This window comes from Sus scrofa, chromosome 14 (genome assembly GCF_000003025.6).
Source record: "Sus scrofa isolate TJ Tabasco breed Duroc chromosome 14, Sscrofa11.1, whole genome shotgun sequence".
NCBI lineage: Eukaryota > Metazoa > Chordata > Mammalia > Artiodactyla > Suidae > Sus > Sus scrofa.
This window is the reverse complement of record NC_010456.5, coordinates 132,481,380-132,500,330: the sequence shown is the minus strand read 5'-3', so window position 1 is coordinate 132,500,330 and position 18,951 is coordinate 132,481,380. Positions and strand designations below refer to the sequence as shown.

Sequence of the window (18,951 nt, the reverse complement as noted above, 5' to 3'; positions counted from 1 at the left end):
CCACTTTTCTTCAACATAGTAATGGAAGTCGTAGCTAGAACACTTAGGCAAGAAGAGGAAATAAATGCATCCAAACCAGAAAGGAAGAATAAACTTGTCTTTGTTGGCAAATGACATTTATAAAAAACTCTGAAGACTCCACCACAACACTGCTAGAACTAATCAATTCAGTAAAGTTGCAGGATACAAAATCAGCTGCATTTCTATACACAAACTACCAAAGAAGTTAAGAAAATTCATTTACAATAGCATCAAAAAGAATAAAATACTTGGGAATAAATTCAACCAAGGAGTTGAAAGATCTGTGCACCAAAAGTTGTAAAATGCTGTTGGAAGACACTAAAGACACAGATAAATTGAAAGATATTCCTATGTTGATGGACTGGACAAATAATGTTAAAATGTCTACACTACCACCAAAAAATATGCAGATTCAATTCAATCCCTATTAAAATTATAATGGCATTTTCCACAAAAATAAGAAAAACTTGTAAAATGCACATGGACTCCCCAAAAGACACCAAATAGACAATCTTGATAAAGAACAAAGCTGGAGACATCATGCTTCCCAAACTCAAACTGTGTTACAAAGCTTTTCTCATCAAAGCAGTTAAGTATTAGCATAAAAACCGATGAAACTAATAGGCCACGCCCAGGCTGCTTTTTCAAGCCTTTCCTCTCACCACTACCCGGCCTGCCTCCTAATCTAAACCCTTTTACATCTCCCTACAAAGAAGCTTCAGCGCCATTCCTTCACGGTTTGCTTGCTCAGCTGCTTGCAGGAAAGGGGAGAGACCAAGGGTAGCTCGTGCTGAGCTGAGCTTAACAGGAAGCAGTGTGACGAGGGGAGGGAGAGGTGGGAGCCCGTGGAGGAGGCCTCATGTCTGTGGGAACCATCAGCCTGAGGAGACCCAGGAGAAAGGACCAGCTGGGATAGCAAGTCAAGTAGTGGCCGAAGAGCCTGGAAAGCTAGGCTGCGGCTGAGGAAGAGCCTCCAGGGGTTGTCTGTCTTTATGGTGAGTCACATGGCAGCAAGCAGTGTGCAAAGGCACTCTGCCCTGCACCAAAGACTGAAAATCCAGTGATGGAAGGGAGACGCAAACCTCAGCATGCCACCCATGGCAAGGGGAGATGAATGAACACTCAAAGGGGAGGCAATGGGGAAACTAAAATACGTGACCTGTACCTTGATTTCATTCTCATCACACCATCACACATCCCTTGCAGACGCCTCAAACGACAGTGATCACGCTGACATCTCTGGAGGTGCACTTGCCAGCCCCCATTTCCCAGACTTGACTGGGTGTGCCACATACAAGTGGAGAAAAATGACCAAAAAAAGAGATTTAATAGAGATTTCATACATACCATGGCTCTGTTTGAGCAAATAATAAAGCAATTATATATATGCATAGCAATTTATAAATATAAGAAAATATCTATGAATTTCAGTATGTATAAAATATAATTTAGGTCTCTATTAACATGGAAAAATTAAGAAATGAAAGATCAGGAATTAAAGCTCATCTGAATTATTTCCAGTACTATAATCATGAATATTGTAGTAAAAAACTCCCTCAGCTTTTATCTGGAAATACCTCAATTTCTCTCTCACTTCTGAAGGACAGTTTTGCTGCAAATAGGATTCTCAGGTTTGTTGTTTTTGTTTTTAGCATTTTGAATACATCTGGTGCATTTTGAATATACCTGGTGTCTTCGGGCCTCCGAAGTGTCTGATCAGAAATCTGCTAATAAATAATGTTATTGATTATTCCTTACATGTGATGACTTTTTGTGCTTGCAAGATTCTTTGGTTTTTGAAAGTGTGACTTTAAGATGTCTTGGTGTGGGGCTCTTCCATTTCCTCTCGTTTGGAGTTTGTTAGCTTCTTGGATGTCTAAATTCATGTCTCTCATCAAATGTGGGAAGTTTTGAGCCATACTTTCCTCAGTTATTCTCTCTGGCCCTTCACCTCTCTCTCTGCGGGGAGCCGAGAAAATGCAGGGACTCAAAAAAAGGACATTGCCTGATGGCAGCAAAACCTGAAGGCAGGTTCTTAACCAAGAAAGGGAGCTCACCTGAACGGTACAAGCCAAAGGTGGGCTCTTGGTCAGGAAAAAAGCTCACATGAACAGTGCATGCTGAAGGTGGGCCTCCGGTCAGGAGGAAAGCCTGCCTGCACGGTACAGGCCGAGGGCAGGCCTCAGGTTACACAGCTCTCACTTTGATGTTGATGGGGAAGAACTGGGGCTTTCCTGGGAAAGCAACTTCCATGTTTGCGCCAGAGAACATGGATTGTTTCTCGGGTGACCTAGTCTTTCCTATTGTTTTGTTTGTTATTCAGTTTTCCTCAGTCTTTCCTGATCATTTACTTATTATTATTTTCCATTCTTATTTTCCTGCGGTGATTTGTGACTTAACAAAATTACAATAATATCATAAAAATTTCATCCTGAAAGACTTCCCCCTATTTAAATCCAACTTAGTTAAAACATAGTGTTTATCTATTAACTAGTTACATAGTAAACTTTAGAGTTAGGATTTTAATGAGGTCCATAGAAGTTAGCCATATCTTATGCACAAAACCTAGCTGTGAGTTTTGTCTTTGATTTTAAAAGCCTTTTAGTGATAGCTAGTTTAATTAAGTTGGTTTATATTTACTTACACTGTCTCCCTGCCGTAACGCTTTGAAGATAAGCACCGGTCTACAAACAAGGTTTGTAAATGCCAAATTCTTGTGTCTATGGCCTCTTCAAAGTACTAAGTTTAGTTAAGATAGAGATCTTAAAACAGGATGCATGGCTGCTATACCATGTAATAGTTAACCAATGTACTTTTAACACTGTGATGTAATCTGTAGTGAAAAACTGTCTATAGAATCAACCACTGCTGCCAATAAAGTGTGAGCAGTCTAGCGCCCTGCAAGAAGGGACAAAGAGGCTGTCTCGTATGTACATTTGCCGACGCGCGTCCCTCTTCGATCAGGAAGTGCACGCTCCCTGGCCACCGGAGCTGGCCTCCAGCATCTCTCCTCCCTCTGGGATTCCCATGATGCATTTATTGGTCTGTTTCATGGTATCTCACAGGCCCGTTAGGCTCTGGGCTCTCTTCACTTTTCTTCAAGCTTTTTTTTCCTTCTGTTCTTCAGATTCAAAAATTTCCACTGTGCTATCTTCAAATTCACCAATTCTTCCTCCTGCCTATTCAGATCTGTTTGAATCCCTCTAGTGAATTTTCCACTTGTTATTGTACTTTTCAGTTCCAGAGTTTCTTTTTGGTTTGTTTTTAGATTTTCTATCTCTTTGCTATTTTCATTTTGTTTGTACATCATTTTCTTGACTTTCTTCATGTCTTCCTTTAGGTCTTTGAACATTTTTTAAGAAAACTGTTTAAAAATATGTCTTGGAGTTCCCCACTGATCTAGTGGTTAAAGACTTGGTGGTCACTGCTGTGGCTCAGGTTTGATCCCTGTCCAGCGTATCTACCATCAGGTCTTTTTCTCACACACACACACACACACACACACACACACACACACACACACACAGATATGTAGGCAGATATAATGTAATTTAGATCTTTAGAGCTCTGAAAGAATAATAAGTTGTAAGTGAAAAAATTAATGTTCATCTGAGTTATTTCTACTACTATAATCATAATATTGTAAAATTTACTCTTAATTCTATAAAACATGCTAATTGTGATATTTCTATAACTATAGCAATAATCACCAGAGTTATAAAGTATACTTAATTTTTTTTATAAAGAAGGCTCTATTTGTGTTTGTTTTCAACAGAAATCTGGACAATTATTCATTTGTGCTGTATTTTGATAATGGTATATCATCAATCTACAGAATATATGCGGCATTCTTTAAACAAAGGAGGAATTTTTCCTTCTTTCTTTTTTTTTTTTTTTTGGCCACACCTGTGGCATGTGGACATTCCCAAGCCAGGGATCAAATCCACCCCCACAGCAGTGACCAGAGTCACAGCAATGCCAGATAATGCCAAATCCTTAACCTGCTAGGCCACCAGGGGGCTCCAGAATGTTTCTTTTAAAGCAGAAGTTTTATTGTTGCTTATAATGGATTTTAACTGTACCACCATACTGACACAATAATAACGGCAAGCAGGTAAGGAAAAGTATCTGAATTCTAATACAAAGGTATCAGTTTAATTAATGTAGACTCAGAAACTTAGACTTCAGGGAATTTTGCAATAAGATCAAATCCAAGTCTTAGCTCACATTACTCTAAACTAAAGGCTGTCTCTCTAGAGAGATTTTTGGCATCTACAAACTGGAAAACTCAGTTCAAGAACATTTTGTACCATTTCTTTCCAATACTGAATCTTTAAACGTCTTTGATATGACCTTATTTCTGTTCAGATGTAATCAAGATGAGACTTTTAAGATGAATCCAGTACCTGAAAGGAGGCGCTTTTTTTTTTTTGTCTTATTTTTTGCCATTTCTTGGGCCGCTCCTACACCACGGCTCACGGCAACGCCAGATCCTTAACCCACTGAGCGAGGCCAGGGATTGAACCCGCAACTTCATGGTCCCTAGTTGGATTCATTAACCACTAAGCTACAATGGGAACTCCAGGAGGTACTTTGTAAATAAACAGACTACAGCTACTAGAAGATGTAAAATTTAACTCACAGCCTCAGCTTGGAGTACAATAGATTTCTCCTCCAAAACATACTACCTTATAGCTATGTATGTTGTTACTATCCCATAAATTAGAAAAGATTAGACAAATATGCAAATTCTCAAGTGGCTGTAGTGAGAGTATTTTCCATATTCTGTGTTACCTTTGTAGTATGATACAAATAAAGAGTATATTAATTAGCCCTCATTTTAAAGAACTGACCAAAATACTGCATGAGTGAAATACCGCTTTTCATAAAAATAAAACATTCTAAACAAAGGTTAGTTGAAAATAAAAAATTTCCATTTACTTAGATAAGCAGTTTCCAGAGTGGATCCATTTATTTTTTTAGATGCAAATATATCACCTTTCAACACATATGCAATAGCTGTAATTTCTAAAAATTAAGCTGACAGAATTGCAATCTCCTTGATTCATATGCCTTAATCGTTCAATGAAGAACCTCAGCATTTAACACTTTAAACAGAAAAGGGCTTTGGAAAGCGGAAACTGTATCAGCTCAGAAAAGGACAGTGCCTATGCCTTCTGGGTAGACTGACATACAACAAGGTGACTTTTCTCATTTTACATCAAACAATCTAAGATAACGATCCTAACGAGGAACAGGCTAGTTATGAGGTTTGCTTCCCTATCTACTGCTACACCGTACTGAAACAAAGAACTTGAACCACCCCAGTGTGAACCAATTTACACGTGCCAAACACTGTGTCTTCATTATTTAAGATAAACAATATAAAACAAAAATTAGTGATTTGAATGAAAGGTTCTAAGACTTTAGTATCCAATTTTTCAAAAACAGTCAACAGAAAAAGGAAAATTATCAAATACTCAGAGCATTATTTTTCACACTCCTAAGACTACAAAATAACATCTTTGTATAAATAAAAAATATACTTCTACAAAACACATATACAATACAAACTAAGGAACTCCATTAGAAATCCTTAAAATCGTAAACACTTAACCTGGCAGTGTACATAAACTTCTGTTAAGAGTGATAAATACTGCAAACAAAAATAACTTAGCCTCAATCATGTTAACTCTTAGTGTACAGTACTGGATATACAAGTACAGTAAAAAAAAAAACACTGAAGTCAATTTATATAAGTGGAGATATTTCAAAGGACATTAAATACCTGCTTTTCATAAACTTTTTGGGGGGGGTTGGCTTTGTAATAAATACTTAATAAATATCTGTAGTACTCTGTATGTGCTGAGTGCTTATCTTTCTCCATTTGAAAGTCTTTCTCCAGAGTCATAATGTCTTAGAGGCATCCCAGAGGGTGGGGAGTTGGGATTTTGCAGCAAGTCCACCAACAAAGCAATCTTATTATCTAGGTGCTCCTGGAGTTTATAAATTCGCTGATCGATGTAGTCCGTGAGTTTCTTCTCCATCAGTTCCATGTTTTTAGAAAGCATCTTTTCCAAGGAGGAACAAATGGATTGTGCGTCCTCTCTAAAAGGAAATTAAAAAAATAACAAGATCACAATTTCTCCTAATATTATAACAAAAACAACCAAACTATAGTATAATAAAACAGCCAACTTAAATTGCTGGAATTTGTCTTCACAAGCATCTTCTGTTTCCTGACAAGGGAGCTCCAGGTTCTTTGTTCTTAGGGCCACACCTGTGGCATATGCAAGTTCCCGGGCTAGGGGTCAGGTCAGAGCTGCAGCTGCTGGCCCATGCCACAGTCACAGCAATGCCAGATCCCAGCCGTGTCCTCGACCTACGTCGCAGCTTGTGGCAACGCTGGTCCAGTTGTATGAAGGACGCACTTCATACAACTGGACAAAAAATGCCCATCTCGCGGTCACTGCAGCTCCTGCCCATTCACGCAGAGAACCCCCTACGCCCCCCTCTTCTGACGCTCGGACCCCTTCCATCAAACGCCTGCGCGGTGCTCGCCACCCCCGGTGCCGTGCCCTTCTTTCAGAGCAGCCGCTCTACTCGGCAGAGTCTCTCCTTCCTCAACCGTGTTAAGCGAAGATGTACAAGCCCCCCCAGTTCCCTCGGGACACACCGTCAGGCAGGAGCCGTGGAAACAACGGCCTCCCCCCCCTCCTCTCCCCCCTCCCCGGTCGAAACCACACTGGTCTCAAACACTCACGGAAGCCCAGCAGGGCCTTCGCCGGGCCGGGTGATGCTCTCCTGCCACTTGCTGTGAGGTCCCAGGCGGAGATGGCTCACTTGACGACACAGGTTCTGGAGGAAAGGCGGCAGCTCCAAGTTAGCTACGGGGGCGCTGTCACCCGCTCTCTTCGGGGAGAAAGAAGAGACTGCAGCCTTAAGCTCATTCTCAAGAAGAGACTGGTTCTGTGGCCCCATGGGACACTCCTGGAGGCGGGTAACAGGGCCCCCGGCCGCTGGCTGCGTCCTCTGGGCCGGGTGAGCCTGCACGTCTTCGGTCCGGTTTCCAGACGTCAGGCCGGTTCGGAAGGGAAAAGGTGTGGAGGTCGACTTGGCCGAGGCTCCCGAACTGGAGGATGCTCGTGCTCCCACCCCGGGCGTGGAGCCAGCGCTTCCCCGAGGCGACTGGGGCGGCTCGCCGATGGGAATGCACATCTGAGCAAGGCAAGAGGGCAAGGCGGGTCACACGGGTGAGAGCGACAGCCCCCCGCGGAGGCCCCTGGAGTCAGGCCACCCGTCTCCTTTCACTCCATCCTTAACGTCCTTGCCCGAGGTCGGCGAGAGGTACGACCCCAGTACCGAGCCGAGGGGACAAAGCCCAAAGTCAGCTTGGCCGAGGTGAGACAACGAGTCCGTGGGAGAACCAGGGCACGAACCCAGGTCACCTAAGTCCCGAGCCAGGACTCGAACCACTTCACGGTAGTTCTGCTCAGGAAAAGAGTCAAGCAAATCCTGGCGTACTCCGGAAAATTTTAATGTTTCTACTAAAAGGCCTCCTTAAGGTTTAGTAATCAAATGGCAGTCCTCTCGATTTGACCATAATCGTTGGCGACTGTCACAGAAGTAACAGCCGTCCACCCACTGTCACGTATCATAAGCCAACCTAAGGACACACCGGTTGTTTACACCGGAAGAGGGACCAGACAGTTACACTCATACATGCATTTGCGGCTTTAATAACTTGTCGGGTAAGGACTGGGTTTGGGGGCCTCCACTGGCCCGGCTGTGCTCCACTGTTTCTGAGGAGACTCGGGCTCACCTTTCAGAAGAGGTTACCCTGCCTCCTACACAGGCCATGTTCTGGCTATGCCCTTTAATGTTTTCATAAAAGAAAAGCAAAACTATCTGTAGCCTAGCTAACCGGTAAGTTATGTGGCTCCATCCTAAATTCTAAATACAGAATTCTACTGGAGATTTTTTTTTTCCTTTTTTCTGGGCATACCTGCCACATATGGAAGTTCCTGGACTAGAGGTCAAACGGGAGCTGCAGATGAAACCTATGCCACAGCCACGGCAACGCCAGATCCTTAACCCACTGAGCAAGGCCAGGGATTGAACCTGCATTCTCAGACTGTGTCAGGTTCTTAACCTGCTGAGCCACAACAGGAACTCCTGGCTAGAGATTCTTATCCAAGGATACTCTACTTACTGCTGCTCCGTATCTACTGAGAGACGGAGAAAAGTACTACACAAGATCAGCTGAAGACGCTCAGTCCATATATTTTCTGAATGTTATAAAAAATGACTGCTGGATTAAGCCAGCACAAAACTCAGCATCCATCAAATATTTACCATAAGGCTACTCCGTGTTAGAAACTATTTCGGCCACTGGACATAATACAGTGAACAAAACAAATATAATTTTGCATATATGCTCTCATAGTTCCATAAAATGAAGTATTTACGTCTGAACATCTTGCAGGATTTCTTTAACTTTTCTTTTTTTCTTTTTTTTCATCTTTTTTGCCTTTTCTTGAGCCGCTCCCACGGCATATGGAAGTTCCCAGGCTAGGGATCCAATTGGAGCTGTAGCTGCCGTCCTACACCAGAGCCACAGCAACGCCAGATCCGAGCCACGACTGCAACCTACACCACAGCTCACGGCAACGCCAGATCTTTACCCACTGAGCAAGGCCAGGGATCGAACCCGCAATCACATGGTTCCCAGTCAGATTCGTTAACCACTGCGCCACGACGGGAACTCCAACTGTTTTAATCATCAAAAAAATCAAACAAGGAGTTCCCATCATGGCTCAGCGGAAACGAATCTGACTAGCATCTATGAGGACGCAGGTTCGATCCCTGGCCTTGCTCAGTGGGTTAAGGATCTGGCATTGCCATGAGCTGTGGTGTGGGTCGCAGAAGGACGTGGCTCAGATCCTGTGTTGCTGTGGCCCTAAAAAACCAAACAAACAAAACAAAAAAACAAACAAACAAAAAACCCCATCAAGTATCGCCTTGAGAAAGCAAGAACAAAAGTTCTTTTTATTCTGAAGATGAGAAAAGGTCAACAATGAAAATCTTGAATAACTGAATATAGTTTCTTGAGAAAATGGGGCACGGCTTTCACTCAGGTAACAACTGTATGCTTGGCTCTTTGAGAGAAATTCCTATTCAATTATTCTAAATTGCTGAAGCAAAACCAAATCAAAGTCAGCACACTGGAACTCCAAATACAAGGAAATAAGAAATCACTTGAATCAAACTTTCCAGAACTCAAGGACCCACAAGCGCAGGTGAAGCAGGGCGAGGCTGGGAAGCTGCTCCCAGCTCCTTCCTTTCCCCTTCAGGACAGGCCCTGCCCAAGTTTACACAGGAAGGTTCCACCCAGGGTGTGGTTCCACCCCCTCCCCAGAGGGGGCAGCTCTCACCGCGAAGCATCCCTACTTCACGCTCAATGGACAGCTACAGAGCTTATGGGACCCTGGGCAAGGGGACAGTCCTGGCTCCCGGTTGTCAACAACCAACAATCCTAGAGGACCAGGCATATGCTGTCAGGATGGGTCCATACCCGCGGCCTCCCCACCAGAGAGAAGACTTTTTTTAGAATGTTTAAAAAAAGATTTCCCAGGAGCACCTTCCTTCTGCCTCGAGGTGTTCCCCAAATGTCCCTGTATACAGGGATTCAGCGTGTGTGTGTGCCTCTGCCGTCAGGATGACAGGCTGCAGGGGAAGGTCACGACACGTGTGCTATTGGCTGGATTCACGTGTCCGTACAATAGAACATGCTAGACGGATACTAGAAAATGAAGGCTTGGGACAGGGTAAGAGTTAGGACAGCCCTCATCACTTCCCTAATGCACTCTGAGTTGGCTGAAATTCCTGGCAAAGAAGAAGCATTATTTGGGAATTGAACAAAAACAACCATAGGTTCGTGGGGAAAAAAAACCCCAAACCATCATCCATGTCAATCCCCCCTGCCAAAGGCAAGCTTTTAAAACGTAAAAATCGGTCCGCAAAATGTTTTACTTCATTACGGCTCTCTAATGTTTTCAAAACCTTGCACACTCAAAAAATTTCTTCCAAAAAAAAAAAAAAAAAATCTCTTCTGCTTTAAAATTCTTCATCTCTGTCTCCACTGGATTCCTCCCCCTCCTGCCCGCCCCACACTGCTGCCTCCAAGATTTGTTCTCCAACTAAACTAGGCATAACACTCACCTGGTGACCTGGTGTGGCCTGTTTAAAGCAGCCGAGTCCTGGGCCTGACCCTCAGGGCTTCAGGTCATTGGTGAAGGCCACTGTTGTGCACTTTATACACCTTCCAAGGGATTCTGACACAGGCAGGTTCCTCATCTCTAGGATGCTGGAAAGAAGCCCCCTTTACCCTGGCTACGTCCATGTTCCTACAACCCATCTCTTACCTAATCCCTCAAAATCTGGTGGCCCTGTCATCCCCCTAAAGACCTCCAAGGAGCACTTGGTGGATAAACCAAAGGGCACATGTACACATCGCTCTGGAGAAGTCAACTTCTACTCGTTTTCTAGCTACCTTCTCCTTCTCCTAGCACTGAAGATTTAATCCATACTATCTCCCAGCCCTCAAACGCCCCCTCCAAATTTACTTGCCTAATTCCACCTTTCCTCTCTGAAGGATTAGATAAACTGCTACTTCCAGAGTTCCCAGTGTGGCTCAGTTGTAAGGAACCCAACTAATACTCACGAGGTTGCGGGCTCAATCCCTGGCCACGCTCAGGGGCTTAAGGACCCAGTGTTGCCCTGAGCTCTGGGGCAGGTCACAGATGTGGCTCGGATCTGGCGTTGCTGTGCCTGTGGCGTTGCTGCAGCTCCCATTTGACCCCTAGCCTGAGAACTTCCATATGAAAAAGACCAAAAAAAAAAAAAAAAAAAAAAGAGCTACTTCCAATAATAAATCTTTCCTAGGCTTCCTCATCAGCCTCCATTAGATGCCCTCGCACACCTGCTACGAGTGTGAGTACAGATCCTCGAGGACAGGCCGTCGGCTAAAGGACCTCTGAACCTTCTCAGCAACCAAAGAGCACCTTATTCTCTGAAAAGGGTTAAATGCTTGCGAAATGAATAGCTGAGTGAGTTCATGGAAAACTGTGGCGTCTGTAACGGAAACATCTTGTTGCAAGAGGGTAAGTCTACAGAATGTTATTTTTAGAAAAGTTAGTAAAGACAGTATTAAATTCAGTGTTAGAAGTTTCAAAAAAAAATTTAAGTCAGCACACGTCCTTAGAAAAAGCCATTATTTAGAAAAATTTAAATAGGGAGTTCCCATCCTGGCTCAGGGGTAACGAACCCGACTAGTACCCACGAGGACACAGGTTTGATCCCCGGCCTTCCTCAGTGGGTTAAGGGTCTGGCGCTGCTGTGGCGGAGGCCGGCAGCCACAGCTCCAATTTGATCCCTAGCCTGGGAACCTCCATAGGCCATGGGTGCACACCAAAAAAGACCACACACACACACACACACACACACAAAGTAAAGAGTGTCTGGAAAGAAATCCATTTCTGCTCACCTGCTGCTGCTGAAACCGAACCAGACTCATCAGCTGCTGAGCTCCCGGTGACAGCTTGGAGCCCATGGACTCCATGATGGTTTGGACCCGCTCCAGGTCTATCCTTGGCCCCAGAGGAGGACAGCTTGCCGGAGACGCCGGGGAAACGGGCCTCACGTGGACCACGACTCTACTGATGAACACACACTGCTTTTCACCAAACGAGAGCAGCTATCGTAACACAAAAGTTCAGCAAAATTAACACTAATAAAAATACCCCATCATGTTTTAAAGTCACTTCTTGTTAGTACTGAAGGAACAGCGAAGCATTCAAGAATCCAAAATTAACCTCAAGTTCATTTTTCGGTCTCCTCTAGAATATTCCGGCAGAAGTAGGCTCAAAGAACCACCTGAACTTGAAAACTGATATCGCAACTAAAAGAGACGGTGTAAATACCCTTTTACTTGAGAAGTTTCAGGAGTTAAGGATAAACCAGGCCAATCCAGGATCTTAACATCAACTTGCTACAATGTTATTTCATACAAAAGAAGACTGTCCAGGACCAGGCGCAGAGTGTTTGCTGACACACCAAGCGTAAGTCAGTATCTTAGAATTCAGGATAAATTCTCAGCGGATGCTAAGGGATGCAAAGCTGGCCTAAGAGAGAGCACTGGTCTCCAGGCGGAAAAGACGGGTTCAAGGTGATTTTCTATCTCGACAAAAGAGCAACGAAAGGTCAAACTTTGAGCGCAGTTCTCCAGTTTTTCCAAAGCTTTATGCTGCCTCATCCAGTCCATGCTTTTAGTTATTTAGTCGTTTATTTTCATGATTTTAACTTTTTCCATTCTAGTTGGAGCCCACGCTTTTATACCAAAGCCATTTCCTGGGTGGTGAAGGAAAACAAAGCCGCCAAGTGGAAGGACAACAGGACTGAGAATCAGACAGACCTGGGTTCAGGATGGCTCCGCCTGGGTGGCCCTGGGCAAATGCCAAACTCCAGTCAGGAGTACAATGATTTCACGAGATTGTTACAAGGACTATACACGTGTTAACATCTGCAGTATGTATCACTGAGCAAGGGCTCAAAGACATGCATAAGTAATGATTACTATTCATTTATTTATTCACTTATTTATTGCCTTTTTAGGGCCACACCTGTGGCATATGGAAGTTCCCAGGCCAGGGCTTGAATTGGAGGTGCAGCTGCCAGCCACAGCCACAGCCACAGCCACACAGGATCTGAGCTGCGTCTTCCACCTACACCACAGCTCAGGGCAACACTGGATCCTTAACCCACTGAGCAAGGCCAGGGATCAAACCTGCATCCTCACGGATGCTAGCTGGGTTCATTACCGCTGAGCCACAACAGGAACTCCAGTAACTATTACTTTTCCCTTTCGTGTACTATTAGCTCAGAAGAAGCCTTCCTTCAAACCCGAGGAGTTACCTACATAAACACTCTCTGCGCTGCCTGGTACCCCCACAGCACAGTTGCAGACACCCGTCACCTTCAGAGACGCAACAAACCCATATATCACACAGAGACAGGTGAACTCAGATCCGCCACTCAGAAACACAGTGTGGCACTAAGGAGGTGACTGTCCCCAACGAGGAAGTGAACACCTCATGAAATTCGCACACACACATTCCAACCGCCATATTACCCCTACCGGTACCCCCCACCCCCCCAGCCGGTCTCAGCAATGATCGAAGCACCACTTGTGCAAACTGAATCCCCCCCTTATCCGTCTGGCCCGCTGTAACATCAGCAACGGGAGGGCTTCTTCCAGTGTGTTCCATAAATGCCCAGTACAGGGTCTGGCATCCACAGGCACTCAAACACAGGCTGGAGGAAGAATCGCCTCGTGTAAACGACTTTGGAAGCTCTCACGACATCCTGCCTAAAACCACATCTACGGATAATCATTCTGTGCTCCTCGATAAGTCACAATCAGAACAGAACATGAGCGAGAAAGACAATCCAGCCGGGCATTTATTTTCTTCAGTTCCTAATGAACTAGGTCCAGACAGCTGGAGAGACTTGCCCAAGGTGACGCTGCCAGTCGGCAGGAGAGCTCATCTCACAGCCAGGGCTTAGGATTTCCAGCTCAGAACCCTTGCCCTCGATCTGCTGACATCATTTGATACTTCGAACCTCGTGGACCCCTTTGCTGAAATAAGTGTATTACATCTTTCTCAATATTATGGGACAAAACTGCTCGTGGATTTTTAGCACCTAAGTTTTATATAAAAAGTATTAAGCCGATGTAATGCTGTAAACCAACTATATCGCAATGTATAATTTTTTTTTTTTTTTTTTTTTAAGGGCTGCCCTTGCAGCATATGGAAGTTCCCAGGCCAGGGGTCAAATCAGATCTACAGCCGCCAGCCTATACCACAGCCACAGAAACACAAGATCCGAGCCAAGTCTGCAACTGGCACCACAGTTTACGGCCATGCTGGATCCCGGACCCACTGAGCAAGGCCGGGCCGCATCCTCATAGATACTAGTCAGATTTGTTTCCAGTGCACCACAATGGGAACTCCAAAAAAAAGGTTTTTCATGCAATTTTCAGGGCTAAAAAGTATACTACCACTCTAGTATCAATAGCACATATCATGACATTGCTATAGGTAATATCTGTTCACATGTTAAAAGAAAAATGGTGATAATTTTTTAGAAAAAGATTTATTTTTACATGGTTTACTACTTCTAATTTTTAATTTTTTTGCTTTTTTAGGGCCACACCCTGGCGGCATATGGAGGTTCCCAGGCAAGGGGTCTAATCGGAGCTACAGCTGCTGGCCTATGCCACAGCCACAGCCACATCAGAGCCATGCCTCGTGTGTGACCTACACCACAGCTCACGGCAATGCTGGATCCTTAATCCACTGAGCAAGGGCAGGGATCGAACCTGCAACCTCATGCTTCCTAGTTGGAGCCGTTTCCTCTGCGCCACAATGGGAACTCCGTATGTTAACTATTTCTGAACTAAAAACCAGGGACCGAGCTGGATTAACTACACTACCAAACAACAAAAAATAAGCTACAGGGCAGAAAAACAACTACGGCTTTCAAAGTCGTTAAAATTTAGGAATGACTTACCTTTATTTTACAAGCACGTGTGGAAGACTCCAATTGTAGGTATGTTTTGTACAAAGTAATCTTTTCCTGTTCACTAAAAATAAAAAAAAATTGTTTTAAAATTTCATATATTATCTCCCTTTTTTCTCTTTCCTTTTAGGGCCACACCTGCGGCATATGGAAGTTGCCAGGCTAGGCATCGATGCGGAGCTGCAGCTGCCAGACGACTCCACAGCTGCAGCCAAGAGGGACGTGAGCTGCACCTATGACCTTTGCTGCACATTGCAGCAATGCTGAATCCTTAAGCCACTGAGTGAAGCCAGGGATGGGAGCTGAATCCTTACGGATACCAGTCAGGTTCTTAACCTGCTGAGACACAATGGGAACACTCTCTCTTTCCCTCTGTGGGTGTATACATATATATATACATGAAAAAAATCTCACTTAATAGTTACCTTCAGGAAGTCCCCGTTTTGGGTCAGCTGTAATGAGCCCAACTGGAATCCATGAGGACAGGGTTCGATCCCTGGCCTTGCTCAGTGGGTGAAGGATCCGGCATTGCTGTGGCTGTGATGCAGATCACAGTCGAGGCTCAGGTCACACGTTGCCGTGGCTCTGTGCTGTAGGCCAGCTGGTGTAGTGCCGATTCGACCCCTAGCCAGGGAACTTCCATATGCTGCAGGTGTGGCCCTAAAAAGCGAAGGAAAGAAAAAAAAAAAAGTTACTTTCAAAAAGAAAGGTTTCCAGGACTATATTTAAATCCTGAGACTCAGTCTTCCTGGTGAGGCATAAACAATTGGGGCTTCCCACTCAATTGCACTGGATATGAAGAAACTACCCACCCCTTACTAACTACATGAGAAAATTAAATTAGGTATCCCATGTATATCATGTAGCACAAAGCACATTTTAAAGCTCAGTAACAACCATTATACCCAACATGTACAGTAACAACACAATTCCTATTCTGCATCGGATGAAGGGACGATTACAATAAACTCTTCATAAGAAATCAGAAAAAACATGTACAATGGGTTACATGTGTCTGTGCTGGACCGTCTTGGGCTCAGGCACTATTTGTAATGGGCTTCCCACAGGAACATGGTCCTGGTTTCAGACGAACAGAGAAATTCATTTGGGGAAAACAGAACCTTGTGAGTTAAGGAAAAGGGGCAAGAGAGACTTAGCAGAACTTCATTCGGGTAAAACGCTTCCACTAACTAACCAGGACCTTCCACCAATTTCTTTCTCTCCCTTAGCTCTCAACTTCCACCTTGACAAAAACGACTAGGCTGATTTAGATTGTCTTTAAGATCCCCCCCATGCCTGCCGGTGTGTTTTTCTCTTCTCTTCCCTAGTGTCTGGCACCAATGTCACAAAATCAATACACATCACAAAAGCTCCAGAAAGCCAAAACACCACTTCCGAAGAACACGGGGACGTGCACACGTCACACACCTGTTATCCAGAACGTTACAAACACTCTTGCCCCTGCTGGTGCCACAGTACTCCTCTCCTAAGTACACCTCCATATTTCGTGCTGAACTTAAGACGCCAACAGAAACCATTTCTTCACCTCCACGAGGGTCACATCTCACGTGAAGGAAGCAGGGGTTTTCACCCTGGCGGTGCAAGCTCCTTTTCAAAATCACCAGATCCTGGCTGAAAACAAAATGAGGACAGCAGACTTTACCGTCAAGTTCCCTGAACAATGCTCTCAACCCACGGACTGGGCCACAGGGCTTACTGTCTCCAGTTCCCTTTACAGGTGCATTTGCAGCCCAAGGGACAAGCGCTCAGTGCAGAATGTGTAAGGAAATGACGCCTTAGCCGCCAGGGCGCTCCACTCTCCCTGCCTCTTGATCTCTCCCTTCTAAGCGACTCTCTGTAACCGCCTGTCCAGCGGCGGAAATGTATTTACGGGGCATCCACCGTGAGTGAATCAACAATTTGGAAGAGGGAGGGGGGGGAGGCACAGAATGGGACAATGGACAGAAGGGTGCCATTTTCAAAACGAAGCTGGCGGAGGTGTTCCTCAGTTGGTTTTGTTTTGTTTTCTTGCTATCGTGGTCGCCAGGAGGTGTCGGTGCGTTTCGGGAGAGAGAGGCGGTTCCGATTCTGACAAGGGGCCTCAGGAGAGGACCTGGCCGCCACCAGGGGATGTGTGCCAAACGCCCACTGGCCTGGTCACCCGCCCCGTCCTCCCGCCGCGCCGGCCCTGCCCCCTCGCCCTCGCGCCGCCCAGACCCGTCACCAGCTCGGCTCCCAGACCCCGGCCCAGACCCTCCGCCCTCCCGGCTCCCCAGCCAGGAGCGTGGCTGTCACGCAGCGCAGCCCCCGCCCCCGCCCGCGCGGCGCACCCCGTGGCAGGCGGCGCCAGCAGCTGCTCCCAGTCGGCGTCCCGGGCGCCGAGACCCGCCCGGGCGAGACGGAGGCTCTGGGCCAGGGCTCCGCAGGCGGCATCCCAGGAAGACGCCAACGTCGGGCGGCGGGTCAGCGGCGCGTCCACGGCCCCGGTCTCCATTCGGCCGCCTCCAGCCCCGAGCAGCCCCGGAACCTCCCTTCCAGTGCCCGAGTTTCCGCTTGACAGAGGGACGGTGGAGGAGCCACTTCCGACTGGTCTGGCTCCAAACCTGCGAGCCGCGGCTTCCCGCCGGGTCGGGAGACCAGCTCCTGGAGACACGCATGCGCGTACCGCCGGCTTCGGCCGCCGGGTTCAAAAGCTGCGCGAGGACGGGCTCAAGGCGGGAGCATGCGCATTGACGGCACCTCCGCCGGTACTGCGCGCAGGCGCGATGTGGCGCGCGGGAGCGGGGAGGTTTTTCGCCGTTGACCCCTGAGAAATAGGTGGTGCGGGTGTCGGTTGCTGGGGTGACCGACAGAGTTGGTCCAACGAGGGGAGTCCGTCGTGAGATAGGTGTGGAGTCGTCGCCCTCGCGACCCGAGGGACCTGCTCCATCCTCGCGCTCTCAAGGGTGGACCCCGGGCTTTCCGCGGCCGGCGGTGGCGGGCAGTGTGTGGGGAAAAGCTTTGGGGCCCAGCGAGGTCACGTGCTCAGCCGGCCCCGGCCCACCTCGGCCCGGTGTCAGGACCGCGCGGCCGGGGCGGTGGGAGGTGGAGGAAGACCCGGCTGGAAGGGGCTCGCCCCGCAGGTCTGCACTGCAGGCTCCAGGAAGAGCGGCCTCGGGTCTGCGCTGAAGGAGAATCCGAGCTGGACCCGAGGGACCTTTACAGCTTTGGGCGGCAAAGTGGGAGCAGGTGGAACCTTGCTCGGAAATAGAAGGCAGATGGTCCTTCTCGACCTCTGTCAACCCCACCTAGTGAATAAAAAGTGGAAATTTGATTAAAATAAAATTTTATGGTTAGCATTGTGGAAATTTGTACTGTCACTCAGGTATTTTTGTTGCTATTCTCTATAGAAAGTAGAAATCTTACTCTGCCTCAGGTTAATTTTTTTCTTCGTACTCTTCTGGACAAAATAATTTTTCTATTCTTTTTCTTTTCACTTGAGTTATATTAGGATATTAATGAAAATACAATGCTCTTTTGCTTTTTTTTTTTTTTTTACTTGTGCTAGAAAAAGTAGGAATGTATTTTTCTGTAAGTAATTAGCCAGGGTGTTTGTTAGATGGACTTAGCAAAATTGAAAGCTAAATCCTGCCACAGATCTGATAGGTGTAGAATTCATAAACTTAAAAGTCTCTAAGTGTAAGTGTGCTTGTTTTAATGATTGCAAAGATTAGTACACTAGACAGATTCTAAATTATCTGCAGCAGTGTATTTGTCATGTATGTCCTGCCTCTTGCAGTCCTAAGTTCACTTTGATCCGTGTTAAACTCTTTGGGCAGTCCAGGAAAACTGGGTTGTCTTGGGAGATACCAGCCTGCAGTGTAATGAGCAAGATCAGTATTATCAGCTGGATGTTGAGGTCCTTAAATAAAGCTGAAAGACTCTGTGTCAGAAAATTAAAGACTTCTGTGGTCCCCTCTTTGTTTTATTCCCAAATAGCCAATATATCATTGTCTTTTTTTTAATTAAAAAATTTTTTTTTTTTAATTTTTTAGGGCTGCACCTGTGGCATACGGAGGTTCCCAGGCTAGGATCCCAATAGGAGCTGTAGCTGCCAGCCTATGCCACAGCCACAGCAACACGGGATCCTTAACCCTCTAAGTGAGGCTGGGGATCAAACTCAAAACCTCTGGGTTCATATTTGGATTCTTTTCTGCTGTGCCATGATGGGAACCCCAACACATACATCACTATGTCTTGATTCCTACCTCATTACTCTGTTTTTTTAAAGATAGATTTACTCTTTTTCAT

General features: G+C 45.8%; 1 protein-coding gene across 2 annotated transcripts; it reads right to left on the bottom strand.

The window, feature by feature from the left end:
• LOC100620521 (uncharacterized protein C10orf88) lies at positions 4,934-18,657 on the bottom strand. 2 transcript variants are annotated; one of them, XM_021073583.1, is made up of 6 exons: positions 16,879-16,953; positions 16,090-16,293; positions 14,653-14,725; positions 11,567-11,776; positions 6,785-7,239; positions 4,934-6,129 (listed from the first exon to the last, which is right to left on the bottom strand). In XM_021073583.1, the coding sequence occupies exons 2-6, from the start codon at positions 16,197-16,199 to the stop codon at positions 5,895-5,897; spliced, it is 1,083 nt and encodes a 360-aa protein (XP_020929242.1). In that variant the 5' UTR covers positions 16,200-16,293; positions 16,879-16,953; the 3' UTR covers positions 4,934-5,894. The 2 variants fall into 2 exon arrangements, with proteins under 2 accessions (XP_020929242.1, XP_003483618.2); XM_003483570.4 differs by lacking the exon at positions 16,879-16,953 and adding an exon at positions 16,992-18,657 and having other exon boundaries at positions 4,968-6,129.